At 38.6% G+C, this 22,235-nt stretch overlaps 1 protein-coding gene across 3 annotated transcripts in view; it reads right to left on the bottom strand.

Annotated features, from left to right (window-relative positions):
- Positions 1 to 21,709, bottom strand: part of LOC121341279 (regulator of G protein signaling 7 binding protein) — a 33,550-nt gene extending 11,841 nt beyond the window's left edge. Inside the window, exons 1-2 of one of the 3 annotated variants that reach the window (XM_041414679.1) lie at positions 21,533 to 21,709; positions 18,710 to 18,876 (exon numbers count right to left, since the gene is read on the bottom strand). In XM_041414679.1, coding sequence (XP_041270613.1) covers positions 18,710 to 18,876; positions 21,533 to 21,691 — 326 coding nt within the window. In that variant the 5' untranslated portion in view covers positions 21,692 to 21,709. Of the gene's footprint in view, positions 1 to 11,192; positions 11,255 to 13,051; positions 13,128 to 18,709; positions 18,877 to 21,532 lie in introns of those variants that run through there. The other 2 variants (XM_041414680.1, XM_041414681.1) reach the window with 2 other exon arrangements.
- Between the last annotated feature and the right edge of the window lie 526 nt (positions 21,710 to 22,235).

Raw genomic sequence — 22,235 nt, 5'->3', positions numbered from 1 at the left:
TATTTACAAACAATTCATTAGAACTACAAAACTCTAGGCTTAACATAGCTGAACTCGGGCTATCTTTGGTAAGACTGCATGTCCTTATTATCTCCTCTGCATGTTTTCAGAAATGGGTAAATAACTGACTGAGATATCTTCTCTTTAAATGCTTTGGATAAGTATTTTCTGTGAGACTGAAGCCTTCTTTTGCCATCCAGTTTCAGTTACCCTTGGTCTTGACACAGATGCAGGAAATTACTAGGCCATTTTAACAGTCCCTTTTCAGATTACAAATGCTGTATCAAGAATAATCAACCCTACTTTGAAAACACACTCACAGAAACAAGTCAGTTTTAGCCTACTTGTTCTATACATTCTGCCTGAACTTGTTTTCCCCCATATTTAAATTAGTAGTGATGTGATATTGCACTGTGAGGAGAATGGGATGTGTGAGACTTTTTTCATGAAAGTAGTAACAATCTTGAAAACAAAAATTGAAATCCTACACCTCCATTTCAGGAACCAATTCTCATGCCTGGTTGTAGAATCACATTAAGTATCACTTTTTGAGGCTGGAATCACAGAAGTGGAAAGCAGTACAATGCTTAAACAAGAAAAAAAATTAGGCTAAAGAACAAAAAAAACACCCCAAAACACATTAAAGATTGAAGAGAAATTATTCTGGAATTGGAAGAGATAAAGGACGATTGGTTCCACCTGCCAATGCATTACAAAGCAGATGTCATCAAAGAGGCAGGAAATTACTGGAGCATAAATTACAATTGCTGTGGTCTGTTACTACAGGAGCTACACCAAACACATGGTAATAAACCTGCCCATCCTAGCAGCTTTATTTCTTTTGGCTAGAATGTAATATTTTTATTTCTCTTAAGCCACATCTATTTTTCTACTTCTGAACTGAAGTCTTGATTTGTTGAAAAATTGTCATGCATGATACTTTCTGCATCTTATGATAAATACAGAATAAAGCTATGGTGCACAACAAAAAGGGTTCGACCACAATTCTGCTTCCCCCCCCCACAATGTGTGCATCACTTAATGTTGCAGCCTTTTTCTCAATGAGCAAATAGTTACTTCCTTTAAAGGAAAAAACTTTAGAGGTCAATCTTAGTACCTAAGTCCTGAAGCCCCACCAATAGACACACAGGCCTAATCAGTTTCTGCTGAAGTTTCCTAGATGTCTGAACACTTCTCTGTGACCAAGGTTTCTTCTGCCCTGAAGCTACTGACTTGTCTATTCCACCTGAAAGGGGATTTGCCCATACATGTGCTTGTGTAAAGTGGAACCTGCAAAAACTTTGTCACCAGAGATGGTAATGATTACCTTTTTCTGCGCAATGATGAGAGCTCTTTTGATTGGGAGATACAGTTCTACTCCTCTTTCTTCATGCAAGACAAGCTGATTCTGTCTAGCTTTTCTGAAAACTACAATTATTTAACGACAAGTCTATCCCTAAGAGAAACAGACACTACCTTCTGACAAGATAATTTCCTTGTAGCAGACTTAGATAAAACATAAAAATAAAAATATGGCTCTTCTATTTTTCTCTGCACTATTTCAGATATTTACACACCCTGAGACCCCCTCGGAAGTCATGGCTACTACAGGAACATTGTTTGCAATGTTTATTTATAATTTATGATGTTCCTTTCTAGCTGTCACTGACAAAAAGATTTCAGGATCTGCGCAGAGGTGTAAGGAAACAGTGTTTTCCTTATACAGCAATTAAATTCCTATGAAGCAAAAACAGTGAAAACTTTTCTTTAAAACATTTTTGCTCTTAGTGACAGAATTTTTTTATTGTGCAGACTAGAAAGGCGGCAATTATAAATAAGACGCTTGACTCATGAGCCAATTCAGATTTATTAGTGGCTTCCTATTTACAAAAATGTGGAAGAGTATTCAAAAGCATAGCAATAGGCGTTTTAACTTACTTGTTTTGCTGTCATAAATCTAGTGGGGTTTTTTTTGCAAACTGTATTTATGAACAGCATGAGAATAAGAACTAGAAACATCAACAATATATGCATGTTTTGACCCATTCTTGTTTTCTCAAGAATATAGAACATTTCTAACTGGACTATGGGCAAAATTCTTCTCTCATTTGCAAATCCAGACTTACAGCAATGATATCCAAGAAAAATACTATACAGAGTTTATGTAATGAGAATTATTTCCAGCCCAGTACCCTCACTAATTTTCTCAAACTATTTAATGACTGTTTAATTGTAATAATGACCACAACAAATCCATTAGTTTGCAACAAAACAATTTGCTTTTATGCATGTATATAGGCCTCATTTTCATCTCTGAAAACCAAATGCTCTGATATGAATGCCCACAAGGATTTCTTTTATAATCCCTGAATTTTGTGTACAGGACTTAACATTTTCTTTTAAAGTATTATCAATTTTTCTGTTTCTGTAGGTACAATGACATGCCATGAGAAATGCTGAACAGGGGACTAGTACAAACATAAATTTCAGAATGCTTGTTATGATACATTTATTATTAATTACTGTTAAATATTATTTAATAGTTATATAGCAAATCAATATTTATATATAAAGGAAAGTTTATGCAAACTTCCAATATTACCCCCCAAGTCAGCTGCTCAGTTAGTCCAGCTCATTTTTTTATGAAGACCACTTAAGTTATTCAAGAAAAACCTCATATAACATGATCTTATACAATGCTGTGCTAGACTGTGTTTGCAACACAGCTATTTAATAGTTTATAAGCAGCTGATTGTATGAGAGCTAACACAGCACTGTGCACCTGCCCATGAAACACAGACCAGCAACTCATTGTTGACAGTACGAAATGTAGTTACAAAAGTGAAAACGCTGTGTTACTCCTACATAAAACATCAGCTTAAATTATGCAGTTTATCAGGCTGCTATTAAAAGTATAATTTTGTATAAAACCAAAAGTAAGTCGCTATAAAATCTGTAATAAATCTGTTACATTCTCACCATTGGTGAAATAGCTGGCTTTCTTTCCATAAAATCCTGCTGTTTAAAAATCATGTAACATTGATCAACTGAATATGTTTATAAAGCACTGGAAGTTGAATTTCCTTTCCATTTTCCTAAGCTGAGATTTGAAATAAAACCTATAGAGGGAGCTCTTGCACCAACCAATGGTACTCAGCATCATTAAGAAAGGTAAATGCAGCTATTTTGGTAATTATTTTAAAATTAAAAAAAAAAGAAAAAAAAAAGAAAAGAAAAAAAAAGGATCCTCCTTAAATGGAAAGGAAAAGAGTAAAAATTCATTAAAAATTATTTTCCCTTTAAAATAATTAACAGATGATTTTACTGTACTGCCAGAATGTTGGTCACAATTGAGAAACACCTTCAGATTTTCCTGAATTCCCACAGGTGCCCAACACTTGCAGTTGCGCTGAAATTGTGAAATTTAAGTGAAATTAAGCAAAACATAAGACTACTAAAAACTGAAAAATTATTATGGTGTAACTCTCAATTTAACTTAAAAATTTTAGTCACACATTTACAACAGAACAGCATTTTACTTTTAGCATCAACAACATTAAAAAAATAGATATACCACCTATGATTAAAAGAGTAGCTAAGCTATATGAAGGGTTTGATAAACCTTTTTTTAAAAGCATTGTTTTGACAAATTCTATGCTTAACTCCAAAGAATTAATATTTCCAAAATACTCTAAGCCAAAAGAACTATCTAGACATATAATGAAATTTGTTAGTCTTCAAAGCCAAAGGAAAATAAACATTTGTCCAGCCAGAAGTGCAAATTAAACAATCAAATTCTGTCTTATGCTCCATATATGTACTTCCCTTGAAAAATAATGTAAGTTGACTTGATGAGCTGTGAAAAATTACTGTCCACAAATATTACCCTGTAGATTGTATTTTAAGTTAGTGTATGAAACATCGTGGTTTAGAAATATAGAGCAGTAGAAGGATGAAAAAGATGAAAACCAAAACTTACCTCAAACATATGGTGCTTCTGTTCGGATACAAAGTGTGACAAATACTGCAGAGGAGATACACTTAATCCCCTTACACACCAAGTACCAGAAGCCCCTCCGATCACAGCTCAGTTCAACAGCCTACTAAACCTGCCCCTGCTTTTGTATCTTAAACAGATTGCTTATTCTTTATCATGTAACCATACATCTTTGAAGACAACAAAAGACTGGTGAATTCATTTTGAATATAGGTAGAAAAGTTGTCCAACAACTGTGTTTTCTTCTAAACAGTTCCTGGGAAAATGTTCTTATTTGTGTTCCCCCCATTTGCTGGGGTTATTTTTTAAAAAATGCACACAAACTTGCTGTCAGCTTCAGTGCCATGTGTTGATTTGCTGTTCTCTGCTTATGCAATACTGTGATACAATTGCTATTCCCTAGCCTGTCCAGCCAGGAAAAAAGCAGGGTTTGTTCTTCCTAGCAGACCCATAAATGACTGCAGTGCTGTTCTTGTTAAATCAGATTGTTGTTTTGAAGCAGTTACAACAGCGCTTACAGTAACAGAAGATGTGATCAGGTTAATTTTGTTAGAACAGTGTAAATCTCCAGGAACTGTGATAAGGCTGATGGAGTCTCTGAGTACAACGAGCAGAACAAAACCACAATGCAGTGGCTCATATTGTAAACATTGCTACCTCCCAGGCTGATAACATTTTAGATATTTCCATGATAGAACAATTTAGATACCACCTTAAAAAGAGAGCGTTTGAAACAATCAGAATCACAGACCAGAATTTTCTAGACTTCTTCCCTCAGAAGTCAGTTTCAATTGCTGAACTAACATGGGCAATAGGTAAATTACCAACACACGATCCAAACTATTCCACAAGAGGACAAACCCAATCATAAATCATCCAGTACATGACAGCACTGAAACAAGAGATTTCATGTAAACTCCACTCTAGGTAATACTAGATGTGTTGGATGCAGTTGCAAGGTTTTGGTAGTGATGGTGGCAACAGGGTGCCCTTTGTGGGATGAGATGAGGGTCTTCCCTGTGCTGGACACAGCCAGTTCCTGCAAGGGACCCTTGGCAGGACACACTGAACCTATTTGCTGAGCAAAAACCTTATTTTTAAAAAGGGCAAAAATAGCCATAGGGAGAAGGAGTGAGGGGAAAAAAAGGAGTAAGAAACAAGAGAGGGAATATCAGGGTAAGGGAAAGGAGGAGGCTCTCTATGGCAGAGCAGATCTTCCCTGCAGCCCACAGAGCACACCAGAGCAGATGGATGTTCTTGAAGGAACTGCCACCTGTGGAGAACCTATGCTAGAGCAGATTTTCCTGACAGGACTGCTGCTTGTGGAGAAGCCCACACTACAGCTGAGGAGACATGTGAGGAGGAAGGAGAAACAAAGCAGATTGGTTACGGACTGCAACCCCATATTCCCATCCCACCTACACCGCTCGGGAGGGTGGGGGTGGGTAGGGGAGTCTGGAGTGAAGTTTAACATGGAAGCCAGGCAAAAAAGGTGCGAGCTTGATGTTCCTGTTCTCTTCCCATTACTTAAATTAGTAATTATTTTTATTTTAATTGGCAATAAATTAGGGAAATACTTCCCAAGTCAAGCCTGCTCTACAGACAGTCAATGTCACTATCTTTATTTCCACCTAATCTTTCTCTTTCCTGTTCTTCTGTCTTCTCATATTCTGCTGAGGAGCGAGTGAGCAAGCAATTGGGTGTGAGTTTGGCTGTTGTCCCGAAATAAGATAAGCTAAGCTTAAAATCCCCAGCAGGATATTTTTAAGTACTCAGAATTCCAAATGAAATTGCATGTGTGTTGTCAACTACACTTTTGAGTTCTCATAAAATTTAAAAAAAAACCAAAACTAAAATGCAGGCTTGACCACCACACCCTAATCCCGTTGTTCCCTCCTTCAGATGTCTGACCCTTGCTTCTACTTTCGAGAAATCCAGGAAACTTCTGCACTAGTCAAATATGAGCTGAACGGGGCCTTTTTCTCTGCAGGTTATCAGACAACCTGTTGAGAAGGTAGTGTCCAGGTAGATAAAAGAAAACTTTGGGTTAGCTCTCAAGTCAGCGTTATTAGCTTTAGCCTCAGCTGAACAAAAAAATCTCACAGCCTCAAATTATATTATACCAAAGAACAGATAAACCAAAACCATTACACGGACCTTCCAGAAAAGATCTATGCTAACCAAGAAGGAGACAGTGACATTAGCTGTATATGCAATAACTCATAAGCTTATCTAAGAAATTCCTATTCAGAACACTGCCTTGTCAGCATCAACAAGTTGTTCTCAAATGAATTTGATAAAAATGTAGACAAAGCACAGATAAGTTTGTGCTCTCCAACAGGCTCAAGCCCAGCCTCTTTTAAATTCTCTGAAGGCAGCTGATAGTCATGCTGCCCATGGATTTGCCCTTTGACTTAAATTAAGCTTCTGTGTTATTTAAAATGTCCCTTAATCCCTCACTATTTTTAATGAATGACATATAAACTCTACCTTTCAAAATCTGCAAAATATATATGGATTCATACCTACACTCCCATCCAGTTCCTTTGATTAACAGTTGTACAGAAATTTTATGAAAACTAGTATCTGATGGAGGTCATTTATGAAATTGGATCTGATTTGTGTGGACAAAAAGAGTCAAACTTTCCAGAGAGCCTGAAGGAGAGTTAGATGCTTCAGGTATTTGGTACTCTAGTATCTAGGTCACAATGAGCTAGATACATACTGGATTTAGAAGGAACTCACTGCAGGCGAGTGATGCCATCTGCTGTTAACCATTCTCAGGACATTAAACCAGATTTTGTGACACTTTCTTTTTCCATTTTATTTCTGTCGTTAGTACCTTCTGTGAATATAAATTTCAATATTTTTTTTTTTCAAAAGGCATTCCATAAAGCATTAGAGTAATATGGATACCTGTTATATGGTTGTAACTCAGATTTCTGGTTTTCCGTATTTCAAAATGAGAAAACCAGAGTGGTTGTGAAGATATGTTAAAGCGAGGAGAGGCAAGGAACAATATATTTGCTTTTCCTCAAAAATATTACAAACCACCTATCTATTTAAACTGAAGGAAAGGTGTTTATGTTTCACTGTGATTTGGATAAGAACTATATTGCATTAAGAATTATTGAAAAAAATCTATACATTTTCATAATCCCTTTTTTCTGTCTGTTGGTCAAATAGACCAATACTGTGACTGATACAATTCTAAACTGGAAGGAAAAAAGTGCATCCAGAAGATATTACTAGGTTGACCAGAATAAGGTAGTATTTGGGAGTTTTTATGTATCAAATGCTTCTAGGAGTGCCTTGAATATGTCATGCTTATACCTCAGAGTATTTTTTTATCTTTTTTTTTTTTTAAGAAAAAGAATGTTCAAATACCTCCACATAAAAGTATTCCAAGTGAAAAAGAAATTGTGTTAGAGAATCAGTAGAAGAATTTCACACAGCTCCACCAGATACTTCACAGATCAAATCTGTAAGAGTAGTTAGAAATCACAGCTGAGAGACTGAGAAAATTTGAATGTGTCAAAAAAAAAAGAAAAAAAAGAAGAAGGAAATAGAAGGAAAAAAGAAATAGATTAGCTTCCTGAATTTAAATTCATATATGGAGAAAGATATTTTTTAAACCATCTGTTGATAAAATGTGTTCAGGAAGCAGTATTCAACAAAAAGAACTTTGCAATTTTTTCACTTCAGATTTTTAATCCTGCTTTGGTCTCCACTTGACTTTGTGAACTGGTGTTACTTTTTTTTCCCCCCCCTCTTTGAAAAGCCCTTTTTTCTGCTTGGGAAACAAGGATTTCTCCATCAAGTCTTCCTTAGGCATTCAGTATTGCATATTAGCAGCTGCACAGACATACTACTTGTTTCTCAGTCTTGAATGATGCAAAATGGATTGCAAAAGGCAGTACACACACTATTTTGGGTAGGTCTGCAGATAAATTACATGCCCAGACTTTGGAATGTCCACAACTTTGGTGCACTGTGACTCTTCACTCTGCATGAAGGGACTGCTTCTTCAGCACACAGCCTCACCCTGTACTCAGTCTTACAAACTGTGGTTGCAGTTGTCATAATACTCCCAAACTGCTTTGTTGGTGTTGGGGTTTTTTTTTGGGAGGGCTTGTAAACACGTATGGGTGGATAGTGCTGTTTCACCACAATAACAACTCCAGAACTGTTGGAAATAATTGGAAGCTGCTGTATAAACATGGCACTTTTAAGTATTTTGCCACTCAACCATTTGCCATGCTGCCAAGGTTACCAGCAGTACATTTGCAATGATTTGTCTTGCCGTGATAGACAGAGATATGAAGTGTCAGCTTCTCTGCTCACACAATAAATGCAAACTTGTTTTCTTCTGAAATGGGAAAGCAGTTTCTTCAACAACTTTGAGCACAGAATTTAATATGCCAGTATTTGAATTCTTATGCCAGATCTGCTGCCAGGAAATATTCATGACAGAAGCATTGCTTATGAAAGATAAGAACAGAAAGATAAAAAATGGAATATAAGAGAAAAGAAGACCTCCTATGTTAATGTACAAATAATTCAGTATATTATTTCTCTGATAGTTAAAAATTATATGGAAAATGTAAAAGTAGAACTATAAATATTCCCATCAAGGAAAAAATTCTATTCAATAACATCTAACACTTCAGTATATTTTAATTCTAAAACAAGAATTTAAATAGCATTTAACTGGTAATACTGGAAGGATTCTGCATTAAGGAATGCTTCATTTAATGCTGTGTCAAGACAAGCTCTTAATGCCCAGATAATGGCTTAAAATATTTACTTAATTGTTCAGAAACAGAGTGACAAAGCAGTTAGAAAAATTACAACAGATTTTGTACACCTTGCTATGTATCTGTCTATCACCCAAATTTGTGTCTATCACCCAAAATTGCAGCCATGTGGGATTTCTTCATCAAACAGCATTTAGAAAAATATTCAGGAAAGAAGCACTTAAAACTTAACACTAAATTCTTAGCTTTACCTGTGTTTTGTTCGAAACCTAGAGAAGACAAATACTGAAATATGCTATTGAAACAGGTGTCAAAGCAGTGGGCCTAATGGGGACAACAAAGGCACTCCTCTTGGCCATCTTGGTTACAGATTAGTCAAAGCACAACTTTTATTTACATCTGTGAAGATAGGTATGAAGAGTATTTTTTTTCCCAGAAATACTGCAATGAAAAAGGTTTTTTTGATTGGTCTAACATTAATTTTGCATCACACAGGCTTCTCTGGTGCTCCTAATTTTTGTGGGCATAGAAATTGGCATAACTTGAAAGGCTCATAATCAGCTACACTTCTATCTTCAAATACCTTCTAAAATTTATCTCTAGATCCCCTTGTGAAGCATTATTTACTGACATAAATTAGTAACACTCTGGTTTTTGCTCAAGAAGAGATTTTTAACTAATTCCACTTGTGACATGACAAGACATAGCAACAGGAGTTGCTATGTGCTGTTACACGTTAGGGCTTAGAATTCCAGCAAACTGACATATAAAACTCAATTTCAAAAGAAATTAATTATGAAAACAATGATAAAATTGTAATATCTACATGCATTATTTAGAAAGCACTATAGCAATAATAAAACAGAATATTTGAAAACAATGCTTTTCCTTGAAAGACTAAAATATGTTGTAAAATTACTAAGCATTTTTCAGAGATAGTAAGTACTGGTACACCTATTTAATAAGTGATTCATCAGAAACATCAGTCAGAGGTTGAGTGAGATTTTCCAGACTTTTCCTGAAATATGTTTGAAAAATTTATTATTTTTGTTAGCCATGTTTACTATAGTGATGCCACAGATCTAAAGATCAGTGGATTCCAGAGTCCTTGTTATATGTACATTCAAGACTGCCATGAGGAGTTCCCAAATAATTTATGTGACAGTAGCAAATCAGATGTTGATTTCATTACTATTTGGAGACAGGTTATGAGGAAAAAAAGTAAGAAACAAAAACAGTGAAAAAAAGGATGACAAAGGAGAAAAGGGCATGAGAAAATCTGGAGTGGACAGAGGTAACATCAACTGTCAAAATAAAGTCCACACTTAAGTTCTGTGGGCTTTTCAAAACCCCCCACAGTTCCTGTTTCTAGAGATGTACCTAACTGCTGGATCCTCTGGCTGATTACTCCGTGAGAAAATCACTTGCAAAGTAAAGGTGTGAAAAGTTTTTTACATTAAACAATGAGAGCAGATCTTCTGAAAGGACAAAATGGGGCAAGAGAAGAGCACAAAGTTAGAGACTGCTGGCAGAGAAACCAAGTTTTCTGCAAAAGGTCAGACCCGATTCTGCAGCATTTCTAAAGAGACCCTATCAATGTAATTCAGTCCTTGATGATGTATGTTGTTTTCCTTCTCTTAAATTTCTCACGTAAAGGTTTGCATACCTCAGAATGTGAAATAGGTTGGTTATTTCAATCATTGCTACAGATAGTCCTACCTGTAATTGGACTACTCCATTATTATTGAGTTAGAGCTTGAGAAACAACCCTTCTAAAACCTAACTGCAGTGGAATGCTGTTCATGCAGAACAGTCAATTGATGAACCTGAATTACAGTAATACCTTAGTTTTTGGTATTTCTTTCCAGGAACCCACGATGGGAATGATGAATGCAGGGGGCATGTTAAAGTGGAAGGTAAACCACCTTAAACCTGCAGGATACTCTGATCCTAGGCCAAGGTACTGTGCAGATGAATTTACAGTTTGCCAGGTTGAAGATACAAAGCATGAGGAATAGTCAGCCTTTGCCTGACTTCTGATTCTCTGCTTCCCTGTCTTTATGTGTTTTATCTGCTTAAAACATAGAAAAAAATATGGGAGCAAGGACTAGAATACCACAAAAGAAGTTCCCTAATGGTTTTCAGTGTTTACCTGCAATGACACTGCTTGAAGCCCAAGTACAGAGCAGACCTCAACATGATTTTGCTTCCTCATGCAAAATACTCTTTCCACTGGGTTAGATGATGGCAATGTGCCCCCTAATTCTCCACAACTACCTCACAGCTTCGGGTCATGTCACAGATGAAAAGCTATGCTGCTTTATGTTTCCCAGGGAGAATACTGCTATTTGTGGCGATCCTCAAACATGGGCAGCACCCTTGGCTGCTGGGCTGGGACACAGCTTCCCTGCTACTAGAGGGACCTGAGGCCGGCTTACCTGTCTGGCTTACCCAGCAGTCCTGGAGTGTCTCAGCAGTGGCAGCACTGTACTGGAAGGGGCTGTGAATGTGTTAATTGAGTGTTAGATGAAGAAAGGGGCAAATGACTGACAAAGACAATGTCTGTTCTACTTTTAGCACTCACTTTCCCCTTTTCTCACTTTTCCACTTTCATGCTTTTTCTGGGACACAGGTGCAAGTGGTCTAGAAATTAAGTTTGACTCACCTTCAGCTTTGGCTAAAAGAAACACAGCCACTGTGTTTTGTGAAAGGCCCAAAGCTGTCAGTGTCTGTCAGGCTCTGAGGATGCTCTGCCAGCACCTCTGGGAACAATCTTGTCAGAACCTGGACAAGCAAGAATGTTGTCCTTCTGACTGCTGGTGAGATTTATCATTAAGCAAGTTGCTATAAGCCATCCACTTTGTCAAAACTAACTTATGCTGTGTTACCTGCAGATGTAGAACTTCCAGAATTTTCAGTATGCTGTTCTGAACATAGAAAAATAATAGAGTAATAAATCCACTTTTAGGTCTGTTTGCCCTTTACTAAATCTGGCCTCCAGTTATAAAAGACAGATCTATAAAGGAAGATATTAATACCTTGTATCTTCAAGTCCCAAACACCAATTAAAGCACCTCCAACGACAGAGATACAAAGAAAAAGTCAGTCTATAGAGGTCAGCTATTTTGAGAATTCTAGTCTTAGTAAATAACCTTGTTTTTCTTCTATTATTTGCTTTCTGAACTTGATGTGCCTGACTTAAACAATTTCATTTTAAACTTGCAACTTAAATTGAGTAAACATATTTTATTCTTAATAAGCAAAGGTACTTTAACTCAGTTCCACAGAAAATAGTTCCACCATTTTAGATGCATATGGATTGTACAATCAGAGGCATTTTTTGACAAGAAATCTATTCAGAACAATACGTGTGCATCTTACCCTCTTGTGAAAGAAGTAAGCTATGGCATACCTACTGCACTATCATGCACTACATGGTCCCTAAGAAGTATGTTAAACTATCCACATGTGAGTTTGTTTATCAAAACATTCCCATTCCCATGCAGACAAACTCCCATTAGTCAAAATAGGATTTGAGTCACTGGAACAGGTGTAGTTTTTGATACATGGTAGTACATTTGCAATCACTTCAGGATGTAGAAATCAGTGAATATATGCCAGCCAAACAAAGTGGAATAAACACTGTCATAATTTGCTTCTAGAATCCGATATGCTCAAAAATACAAGAAAATTTTAAGTATGTAAAAGAATTCCAGTAAGTGTTTACAGAAGCTGAATGTCAAAGTTGAAGGACAATGAGACTTTATGTGATAAGAATGCTCAGTAATCCTGAAAAGCTCTTCTCTGAAGGGAGACAAAGCTCTCCCTGACTTTACTCATTTCAGACAGTCACAGTTAAATCATCAGGACAATTTCCTAAGTAAAGTACTATTAAATGATTATAAGAATTGTGAGATCTAGGATGCCACATTGAAGCAACTTACTGAGATGCTTTTAGTATAGCCTGTGAGAGAAAAATGATGGTTTCTCTTTCCAAAAGTTTTCTGAAGTGAAGGATCTCAGTATTTCTTACTTGACAGGATTTTTAAGGTCACAACTTTAAGCTGGTACTGTTTAAAACATCTGCAACATTTTAGCAAGAAATCACAAAAACTTGTATGGATTCAGAGGGCATTAAGCTACTGGTATTATAATGTATAACAGTATTGATACTTGCAGTGAATACTGACTGCTTTCCTTGTTTTCTTACATATCAAAACATTATTTTTGATATTTAACTATACTTTAATCAACCCACATTCTGGTTATCATGCTGCAATCTCTGTGAAGCACTTACCTTTTTTCTTAACTTTCATCTTGCAGTTGAAACAATGCTAACAACTCCAACACAGGCTGGGTACAGCCAGCAGTGCCTGTGATTCAGAACCCCATGATCGACATTATCACTCTTCCCACCTCTGATACATACACTGAGAGGAATACCAGGGCAGTGACTGCAAAGATGTCTAGGAAGGACAGAGATCTCCACGAATGCTGCTCGATTGATATCTAGCTGGGCCAGACCTCTGGTTTGTTGCTCTAACTGCTGGCATAAAGTTGGTTTTGAGTCATGATTATAAAAATTCCTCCCTGTTGAGCTAAGTGTTGCTGTGCTTCATTTCTGCTCAGCTAATACTGACTGCCAGCAGAGCTTAATTTAACATTTGCAGTTAGACAGTTAAAAATTATTTCTGTTGTGCCTATCTTAATACAGCTTTTATTAAACTTATAGGTCTGCAGTCTTCTTTTCACTTAATTTGTAAAATATTTTGAGACAATCTTTTTTGTTTGTGTCCTTTAGAAAGCAGATAACAATTTTGTAGGTTTGTAATTCTGGGAAAATTCAGAGAGTTCAATAAAAAATTGGCCACAATTGGGTGTCAGTAGAATGTTTCAAAACACCCTTAGGAAATGATCTAATATTAATTATCTCTGATAAAATTACCATTTGGTGCTTATTGAAAACATGAGAATTCCTACTGTAGACTGCAAAGGAAAACAAAAGTAGAAATTACATAAAATTAAAAACTTAAAGCAAGACTATGACAGTCTTTCTGTGCAAATGATTGCGATCAGGATGTGATTTTTAGCTGACTTTCTCAACCTTTCATGAACTTAGGGGAATTTAAAATTAACAACTATTTTATAAAAGTAACAGATGCACATGGGTGTCAAATAAGGAAACTTTCTTTGAATTTTCCCAAGGAGATTTATGATGACTTCATCACAGGCTGGAAGGGATGCCTAGAACTAATTTGGTCCAAGCCTCCTACTCAAAGCAGTGTCAGCTACAGAGGGTTATGGAGGACCTTGACCAGTTGAATTCTCAGTATCTCCAAGGACAGAACCTCCAGAATCTCCCAGTGCACCTTTTCTAATATTCTACCTGCCTCACAGGAACAAAAAGAGTTTAAAATTTTAAATCAGTTTTTCTTTGTTTTTCAGTTTTTACCTGCTGTCTTATCAATGTACATCACTGAGAATAGTCTGTGTCTTCTTTACACTATTCCATGAGGTAGTTTTTATGCATGTAGACAATATGTCCCTCCCAGTCTTCTCTTCTCCAAGCTAAAAAAGCCCAGGTCTACCAGCCTTGCCTTGCATATGGGATGCTGCCTAACCATCATTAAGGTAGTTGATTAGACCTGATTTGGATGTCCCTTCCTCCTTTCTACTAGGGAGCCCATTGCTGGACCCAGTATTCCAGATATGGCCCCAACAGCCCTGAGTAGAAAGGAATGATGAACTCCATCGACCTTCTGGCAACATTTCCTAAAGCAGCATAGGAGGCTGCTGGCCCTCTTTGTACAAGGGCACAGCACTGGCTCATGTTCAACTTGATGTTCACCAGAACCCCCAAGATCCTCTTCTGAAATCTGCTGCCCCAGTGTGTATTAGTGTAGAGAGAGGTTTATTCCTCCTTAGATTTTGGACTTTGCAACACCAGTCAGAAAAACAGAGAAAAATCACTTTTAGAGCTATGCTCACACAGATGTACATTGCCATGCACCTCTGAGCTCCTCACACCAGTTTTGTTTCATGCAAAAAAAGCCACTGCCAACATATATATCAGACTGTCACAGAGACACTGCCAGTTCTGGTCTCAGTGTGCCAAGTGCACACATTATGTAAGCATATCAAGTGCTTGAGGATATGTAAGGACGTTTACAAAAGTGTGTGCACAGTTGTGCAGACCTGTATCTTAAAATACAGTTCTGAGTTTTCTCTCTGTTGATATCCCAGACTCCACTTATAAAACCAGCTGATGAAACCCCATTTGATGAACTCTAACAGATCACCACTCTATCATTCTGTAAAGCAGACTCCCTTCCATAACAGAGATCTGCATCTTTTTCACCCCATCTTCTTACTGTTACCAATATTTTTCCTTTCTTTTTCTTTGGAAAAAAATCATGCTGACTCATTTTCTTGTTGCTGTACTTTCTCCAGTTTTGACCATGACAACTATTACTATAAGGAGGCACAATGTAAATACTTAGATTTTTAATTTCTGCTACATTATACAACAAAAATGTGACGAAAGGACCAAATCTTACTCACCTTCTTCAGAAGACAGCTCATTAAAAATTACTAACAACTTTTAGTATAAGAGCAGGAATTGACCTGAAGTCTTTAGAAAACCAACAATAAAAGGAGGGTCTACTTTGACTTGCATTCCTAAAGGAACATTAACTAGAATTAGGATGTTTCAATTTAGATTATTTTTATTTCTTCATTCCCTTCTGTTAACATCTCACTACTTCTATAAGAAAAAGATATCAGAGCAAGTAAAGAGAATGTAATATCTATGAGGCCCTATTAAGGTGGAGACTTAATTTGAAGTTTCATTTTTCAGTAACATTTTTTTTTAGTAAATAGGTTTTTAAATACATCACAGTGTAAAGATACCCTTATTCAATCTCAGCATTTTTTGAGTAAAAGATCTTAATATTTAGAGAAATCACATTTGTCAGATACAGATTGTTCAGATGCAGCCTTTGCTTACTGAGTGCTGGGTAGCGGCTGAGAGAAGCCATCATTCTAGGCACACCCTGTTTTTGTATCTTTGCTTATTTTTAAATGAAATCTCTGCTACCAGCAGCCATCAGGTTTGAGCTAGATGGAGTGATATGGTCTAATCCAGTGTGGACTTTATAACATTTTCTGTTTCTTTGCTACTTCATCTTTTTTTCACCATCTCCTTTGTTTTTCTTTCTCTCAGTTTTTAAAAAATAAGCGTGACTTTCACTTCCTCTGCTTCTACAGCTGAATCTTCTTTTGTTGGCACATCAGTGTATCCTTTTTCTACAGGTACACTTGCAGCTTTGTCTTCTTGTTCACATTACATCACTATCCTGCTCTGATGTCTGCCTAATATTCCAGAACTGATATGCCCATGACCAACATATTTTTTTGTCCTCATGACTTTTAACCTGCTCAGTTTCTAATGCATTATCTCCACTTCACATTTCCTTCCCTTCCCACAATTTCCAGATTTCTTCCCAGAGCTCCCTTCTCCAGAACTAGAAGATTTGCTTTTGTTTATTTCTTTCCAAGTCTTTGCACCTTTCCTATTTGTTACCTTGTTTAGTCTTGTAGGATAAGTGAATTACAAAAGGAAATTCTTCTAATTTTCCAAGTCAGGTGTGTATTTAAGAGTCTCAAATGCACTAGTGCCAACAGGAGTTGGACTAGGTGATCTCCAGATGATCGCCAGAGGTCCTTCTAACCCTAACAATTCCATGATTCTATGAAATCCTGATATATTCAAAGAGCATAACATTACGGTGTCTGCTAATTTTCCAAGGAAAACACAGCACAAACAAGATTTAGTATTCTCTTAAGACAGTGACACCAACTTCTCAAAAGTAAGAGTGCCATGCAACACCTCAGGTAGATCACTAACTGAACATTAGTGATGACCTTAATTGATAGAATGCTGTTCCCTTGTGAAATGTTATAGTCTGGTAACATAAACAGCTACTTGCTATTATTATTTCTGGGTGGAAAAGCAAGATATTTTCTTTAATAAGTTTTGGAAGACAGAACTTGTCATGTTACCCAGCGCAGTGCTGTGCATTTTGATCTAAAGCAGTGAACTAAGTAAGCCTTCATCCCACATGCTGATAACAGTGGTTTCTGAGCAGCATACTACTCTCCTGACTATTTAAAACTAAGGATGATTTAATGCATTCCTGTCCCTAAGCTTTTTTCTTCATCATACTTTTTCTTCCTATCCAATTAGATTCCTATTCCAGATCATATTTCATATGCACTACACCAGTCTTTTTGCTAAAATAAAGACTAAATCTCTGAGAATATTTATTACTCCTCTCCTTCTATTTATTTTTGGGTTTTTTTAAATCTTCATTTCCCACCTTTCCTCACAAACACACCAAAAAAGTTAATGTCTCATATGGCTTTCCTCAGCTATAGAAGGGTGGGGATGTGAAGCATATCTTGTAAAATGTGTGTCAAACCAAACCAGTGGTTTCCAGAGAGTTTCTCACACCTACCAGTTGTTACGGATAGCACAGTATTATCAGAGTTATTTAAAACAGTTTTAGATTAGCCAAATGTCAATCTCGCAGCAACTGCACAACCTTCAGGACATCTTTGTGTACATGACAGACTTCCAGCTGCGAAATGATTGCTTAAAAAAACTGTGTACTTTCTAAATGAGCATGTATCAATTGTTTTCTTAACAGGGGAAAAAATATTTAAAAGTTACAAAATAGGTTCAGCTATTCAAATGTATTATTTTGGTTCATATTAATTTTTCTTTTGGGTCTGAAAGCAAAGAAGAGAAATTTCAGTTTGTTTTCACATTTTCAATGTACTGGTTAGAAACAACTATGTCTATTCATTGCTGGGTTTTTTTTTAAAGTTCCCACTGACTTTAGTATTTTAAAAGCATGTATTTTGAGGAACAAATCAGAGGTCACAAAACTAACTTAAGTGACTTTGCACAAAGTCTTACTTGAAAATGGTGACAATTCTACTAATCCAACCAGTATCCTCTTCTGTTTGGTTTGTTAGTTTGGGCTCCCCTTACTCACCAAGCCTATAACAGATTTCTTTATATATTACACTGATGAAAAGAAACTCAATGGGGATTAGGCAGAGCTACAAAAAAAGAAGGTGTTTTCTTTTTCTAGTGGTGCAAAATAGCTTATGGTAGATAAGACAGATGCAGAAACTTCTGACAAAGTGTAATCAGAAAGTCATGACTCAGGGGGTACATGTATGCCCCAGTCACCATCCTGTGAAGAAACCACATGGAATTAGCTGCACAAATTCCCAGTCTTTAGGAAACAGCCATTTATGCTGGTTGATCTTGCACTGAGGCATAGTCTCAAGTATGCGATAATACATTCTGTCACCATGGAAAGGAATGTACATAATGTAACACCAAAGAATAAATTAAAACATTATATGCTGGCAAAGCTTTCATTCTTATTTCAACACAAACAAAGGTTTAAAAACATGTAGAAGGCAAGCACAAGTTCTCAGAGTAGTTTTTGCATTTCACTCACTCAGTTTGCACCTAATTTTGGTTTAATTTTCTCATGTCTCTAGTTGAACTGAGCTAGTTATCTCTTAACTATTCAATTAGGTATACTCAATGAAAGACTGTAAAGAAAGCTATTGCTACTTCACCCTTGAAGGGTGTGACTTTCGCCTTGATCTGTAGTGATAAGCAGTAAAATCCTGTTTGTCTTACATAAAAGCATCGAGTGAAATCAGAAGGATATGTTCTTGGTGAGGGGACCAAGATTTGATCCAAAATTGTACTATTGTAAGGATACAGACATTCTGCAAAATTTGTAGTCACACACCTCTATGCCTAAAACAGAAAGACAAGTTAATGCTTTTCCTGAAAGTTTCTATTATGTAGTACTTAACAAAGATCGCACATGAATACGGCTTTAATTAAAGATAAGTTGCCTCCTACCCAGAAATTGCTGCTAGTTTTTGATGAGCCTGATAGGCCATCTCACATCCTCGGGTTCGAGTTTTGTGCAATTCTGCATGCAGAGAAGGACAGGTGACTGAGACATCCCCAATAGAAATGACCAGCTCCCGATAGAGAGCCACCTGGGTATTGAACTCCTGGACAAGCTGAAAAACAAAAACGATTTACATGAGAATTTTTAACTACATTGGTAAAAACAATCCATTTTTTTAAAAACATGCCCAATCTAGGGCCTGTTCCTGCTTCTCACAATTTCACAGCACCCAGGACCAAGAGCACACGATTCAGGAAACAACTAGAGCCTCCATGGCAGCTCCTTCTTCTGTGAGCTACAAATGTTCATCTGTAGGAAAGTAGTGTTTCTGCTTTTAATATCTGAAAGTGTTTGAGTTATTAGTATTAAATATTAAGCAGACAAAAAAACATCTGCTTTACTAGTAGCATGAGGTTATTTTTTGCTACCATGAAAGGCGAAAATATCTCCAGAAATTACTGCCTTTGCTTCTCCTACTTCCTGATTAACAGCATGTTCAGGGACTGGAATGTAGCATTTGCTTTTAAATTGGCAATTTTGCTAACTTTATTTGTAATGATTTCTGTTCTGTCACTTTCCTTCAACCCAGATTTCTGACTTAAAACTCATCTGCTGTAACTGACTGAGAAGATGCACCAGATAGGCACTTTCCTGCTAAAATTCCAGAAAGCACCTTTTCTAAAGTGCATGTAAGAAAAAGAAACGAGTAAATAAACACTACAACATGTACAGAAATCTAATATCCAGCAGATACATACAGATGTTATTGGATAAATGGATAATTTCAGCACGATGGAAAGATCATTATTGTTTAGTTCCACTGATCACGTACATGGAATGATATTTTAAGGAAATGAAGCATTTGCTGTCTTCTGAAAGAATGCATATAAGATCATTTGCTCCACATGGTGGCGGGGGTGGAAGGATTAGAGTAATAGAACAGAATATTTATTTATCTGTATTTTGACCTCAATTTCCAAACTACATAAAAACAGACAAGAGTAATTGCTCATAATTCTGCAGTCATCCTTACCACCAGAAGTTCAACATATCCCAACATAAAAACATACTAAGAACCTGGAGTCTATCAGAGCAACCAATTTTTAAAGTCAAGTCCTCAGATTCTCATACTCAGGAAATAAACTAGTCTCCTCTGCAGTATTATATTCATACCCTTCATGCATCCCACTGCAATTAACTGTATAGTTGAGAACTGGTATCAAAAATAGTTTTGACCATGCTTTCTTAAACTTCATTTCAAGAACAACAAATAGGTTCCTCTGCTTCAGGAGCAGCAAGTCAACCCAAGTGCATTTCAGTATATCTGCATCCTCCCACATCCAGATCCCAAACAAACCCAAAAGCACACACCAAAGCAAGCTCTAGGCACAATATTTGCTAAACAAGTCCTCAACTCTTATTCTTTAGCTTAAGAGAATGCATGAAGGCAATAGAGAGGGAAAAAATGGTACTGTGTTGTGTCATAGTGTGATTATTCTGCAATAGGAAGAAAAGTGTCGCATCCTGCAACTGTAACTGGTTGCACCAGACACATTTGGCCAGTTCTCACCTGACATTCCTTGTTTAAACAGACTCATCCAGTCACCTTAGCACTGCCCAGGAAAACAAGACCACACATATGTTGCTGAATTGAGACACAGAACAAGAAAAAAACCACATTGAATTCACCTCCTGAATCCTACCACAACTTGATAGCCCACCTATAAAACATATTTTATTTCTAATCAGTCAATTCTAAAAACTTCTCTGTAACTAACCACATTACTCTGTTGGGAATAAGAAAAAAGGCAGAACCTAGTAAGATCCACTTGTTGGGTATATTTATAGACCTACTGTGGCAGCTTTTGTTCCTCTATGCACTGGGAATTGCTCCCAGTCTTGAAGTATCAGAGCGGATAATCTGCCAGCACATTTTTCATCACCAGAGGAAAAAAAATTGCCAGAATCCAGCAGAATAGAAGTGGTAGCTCCACTGCTACTGGACAGAGCTTTAGCCAGGTATAGATTTGTCCAGAAAAGTAGCAGCGACTTAATTTTTTTTTTTCTACATCTGTCACTAGCTAAAGGGATAATTTTGGGGCCCAGTAGCTCAAGAGGGGGCATATGGTGCTGATTTGAAGGAAAGCATTTTGAACACGACTGAGGAGAAATCTCATACCAGAATGTGACAGTCCATAAATAACACAGATGCAGGTGTTTCACCTGAGGTTTTACAACTGCAACCAGCTACTCTGAGAAGACTAGTAACAGGTGCCATATAGATCAGGGACAGAATTTCAGGGCCTCTAATTCTGTGTCTCCTTATTTAGAAGGATATTAGGGCAAGCATGCGGTTGCTGCAAAAGACAGCAAGTAGTGCAGTGATTCATTGGAGGCAACTATTTACCTATTTAGGCTCCAGTGCACCCAAGCCTGGGTACAGATTTGGATGGATCTGGTACCAAAAAGCAACTCCAGCTGCTTTTCAGTGTGCGTAGTGGGGCGAGGACTCCTGGTCCGGCAGGACTATCCGCTCCCCGTCCCGCAGCCGGCTCCCCGCAGGTCCCCTCGAACCTCCCGTCTCCCGCTTTGGAACCGCGGCGAGTTGGGGCGCAGGGCAGCACCCCGGCGGGGACTGCGGTTTTAAAAAACAGTGCAACTGCACGTGATGGGAATAGCCAAGGCGACGGGAGGCACGGCACCGCTGCCTGCGAGGGGAGAGCTGGCAAAAGGTAAAAAACTACGGCAAGCCCGCCCGGGGTACCCACCATCTTACAGTCGTCCAGGGTTCTCTGGGTCTGGTAGGCGCTATCGGAGCCGCTGCCCCGGCGTTCGCTGTCGCGGCCGTGCGGCGAGGTCCTGCTGCCCTGGAAGATGGAGGCGGCGGAGCGGGGGCGCTTCCTGCGCCCGCTCGGTGCAGCGCTCATGCACACGCATCCGCCGCGCGGAGCCGCCCGCGGGCGCGGGCAGCGCCTTCCCCGCCGCCGCCGCCGCCGCCCGCCGCCCCGGGCACGGGTGCGGGCCCGCGCCGCTCGTCGCCTCGGCCGGGCCGGAGCCGCGCCGCTCACGGCAGCGAGCGCGGCTGCTGTGGGCGATAGCCTGGCGGCTGCGGGAGAGCCCGGGGAGCGCCCTGCAGCATCGCCTCCGCTACCGCGGGGAGAGGCGGAGGGGCTGGCGCCTGCCCTCCTTCAGCAGCATGTCAGTCCCCACGGAACCGCCCCGCCGGTGGCATGCTCCGCCGTCCTCCTTCGCGCAGCCGACGGGGGGAGAGGGAGGAGCGCGACCGTGCCCGCTGGGGAAGAGCTCCCATGCACCACCCGGTGCTCCCGGCGGGGAAGCCCGACCGGCCGCGTGTGGCCGGGCACCCGCCGGGAGCGGCGCTGAAGGTCCGGAGGGGCTGGCGCCGTCAGCACCCCCCCCCCCGTGGGGCGGGAGCGCCGCGCCCGCTCCCGCCGCGCCCCGAGCCCGCCC

Source organism: Onychostruthus taczanowskii, unplaced genomic scaffold (assembly GCF_017590055.1).
Source record: "Onychostruthus taczanowskii isolate IOZ18803 unplaced genomic scaffold, ASM1759005v1 scaffold46, whole genome shotgun sequence".
NCBI lineage: Eukaryota > Metazoa > Chordata > Aves > Passeriformes > Passeridae > Onychostruthus > Onychostruthus taczanowskii.
Note: the sequence above shows the minus strand (reverse complement) of the source record. Positions and strands in the feature narration are given on the sequence as shown.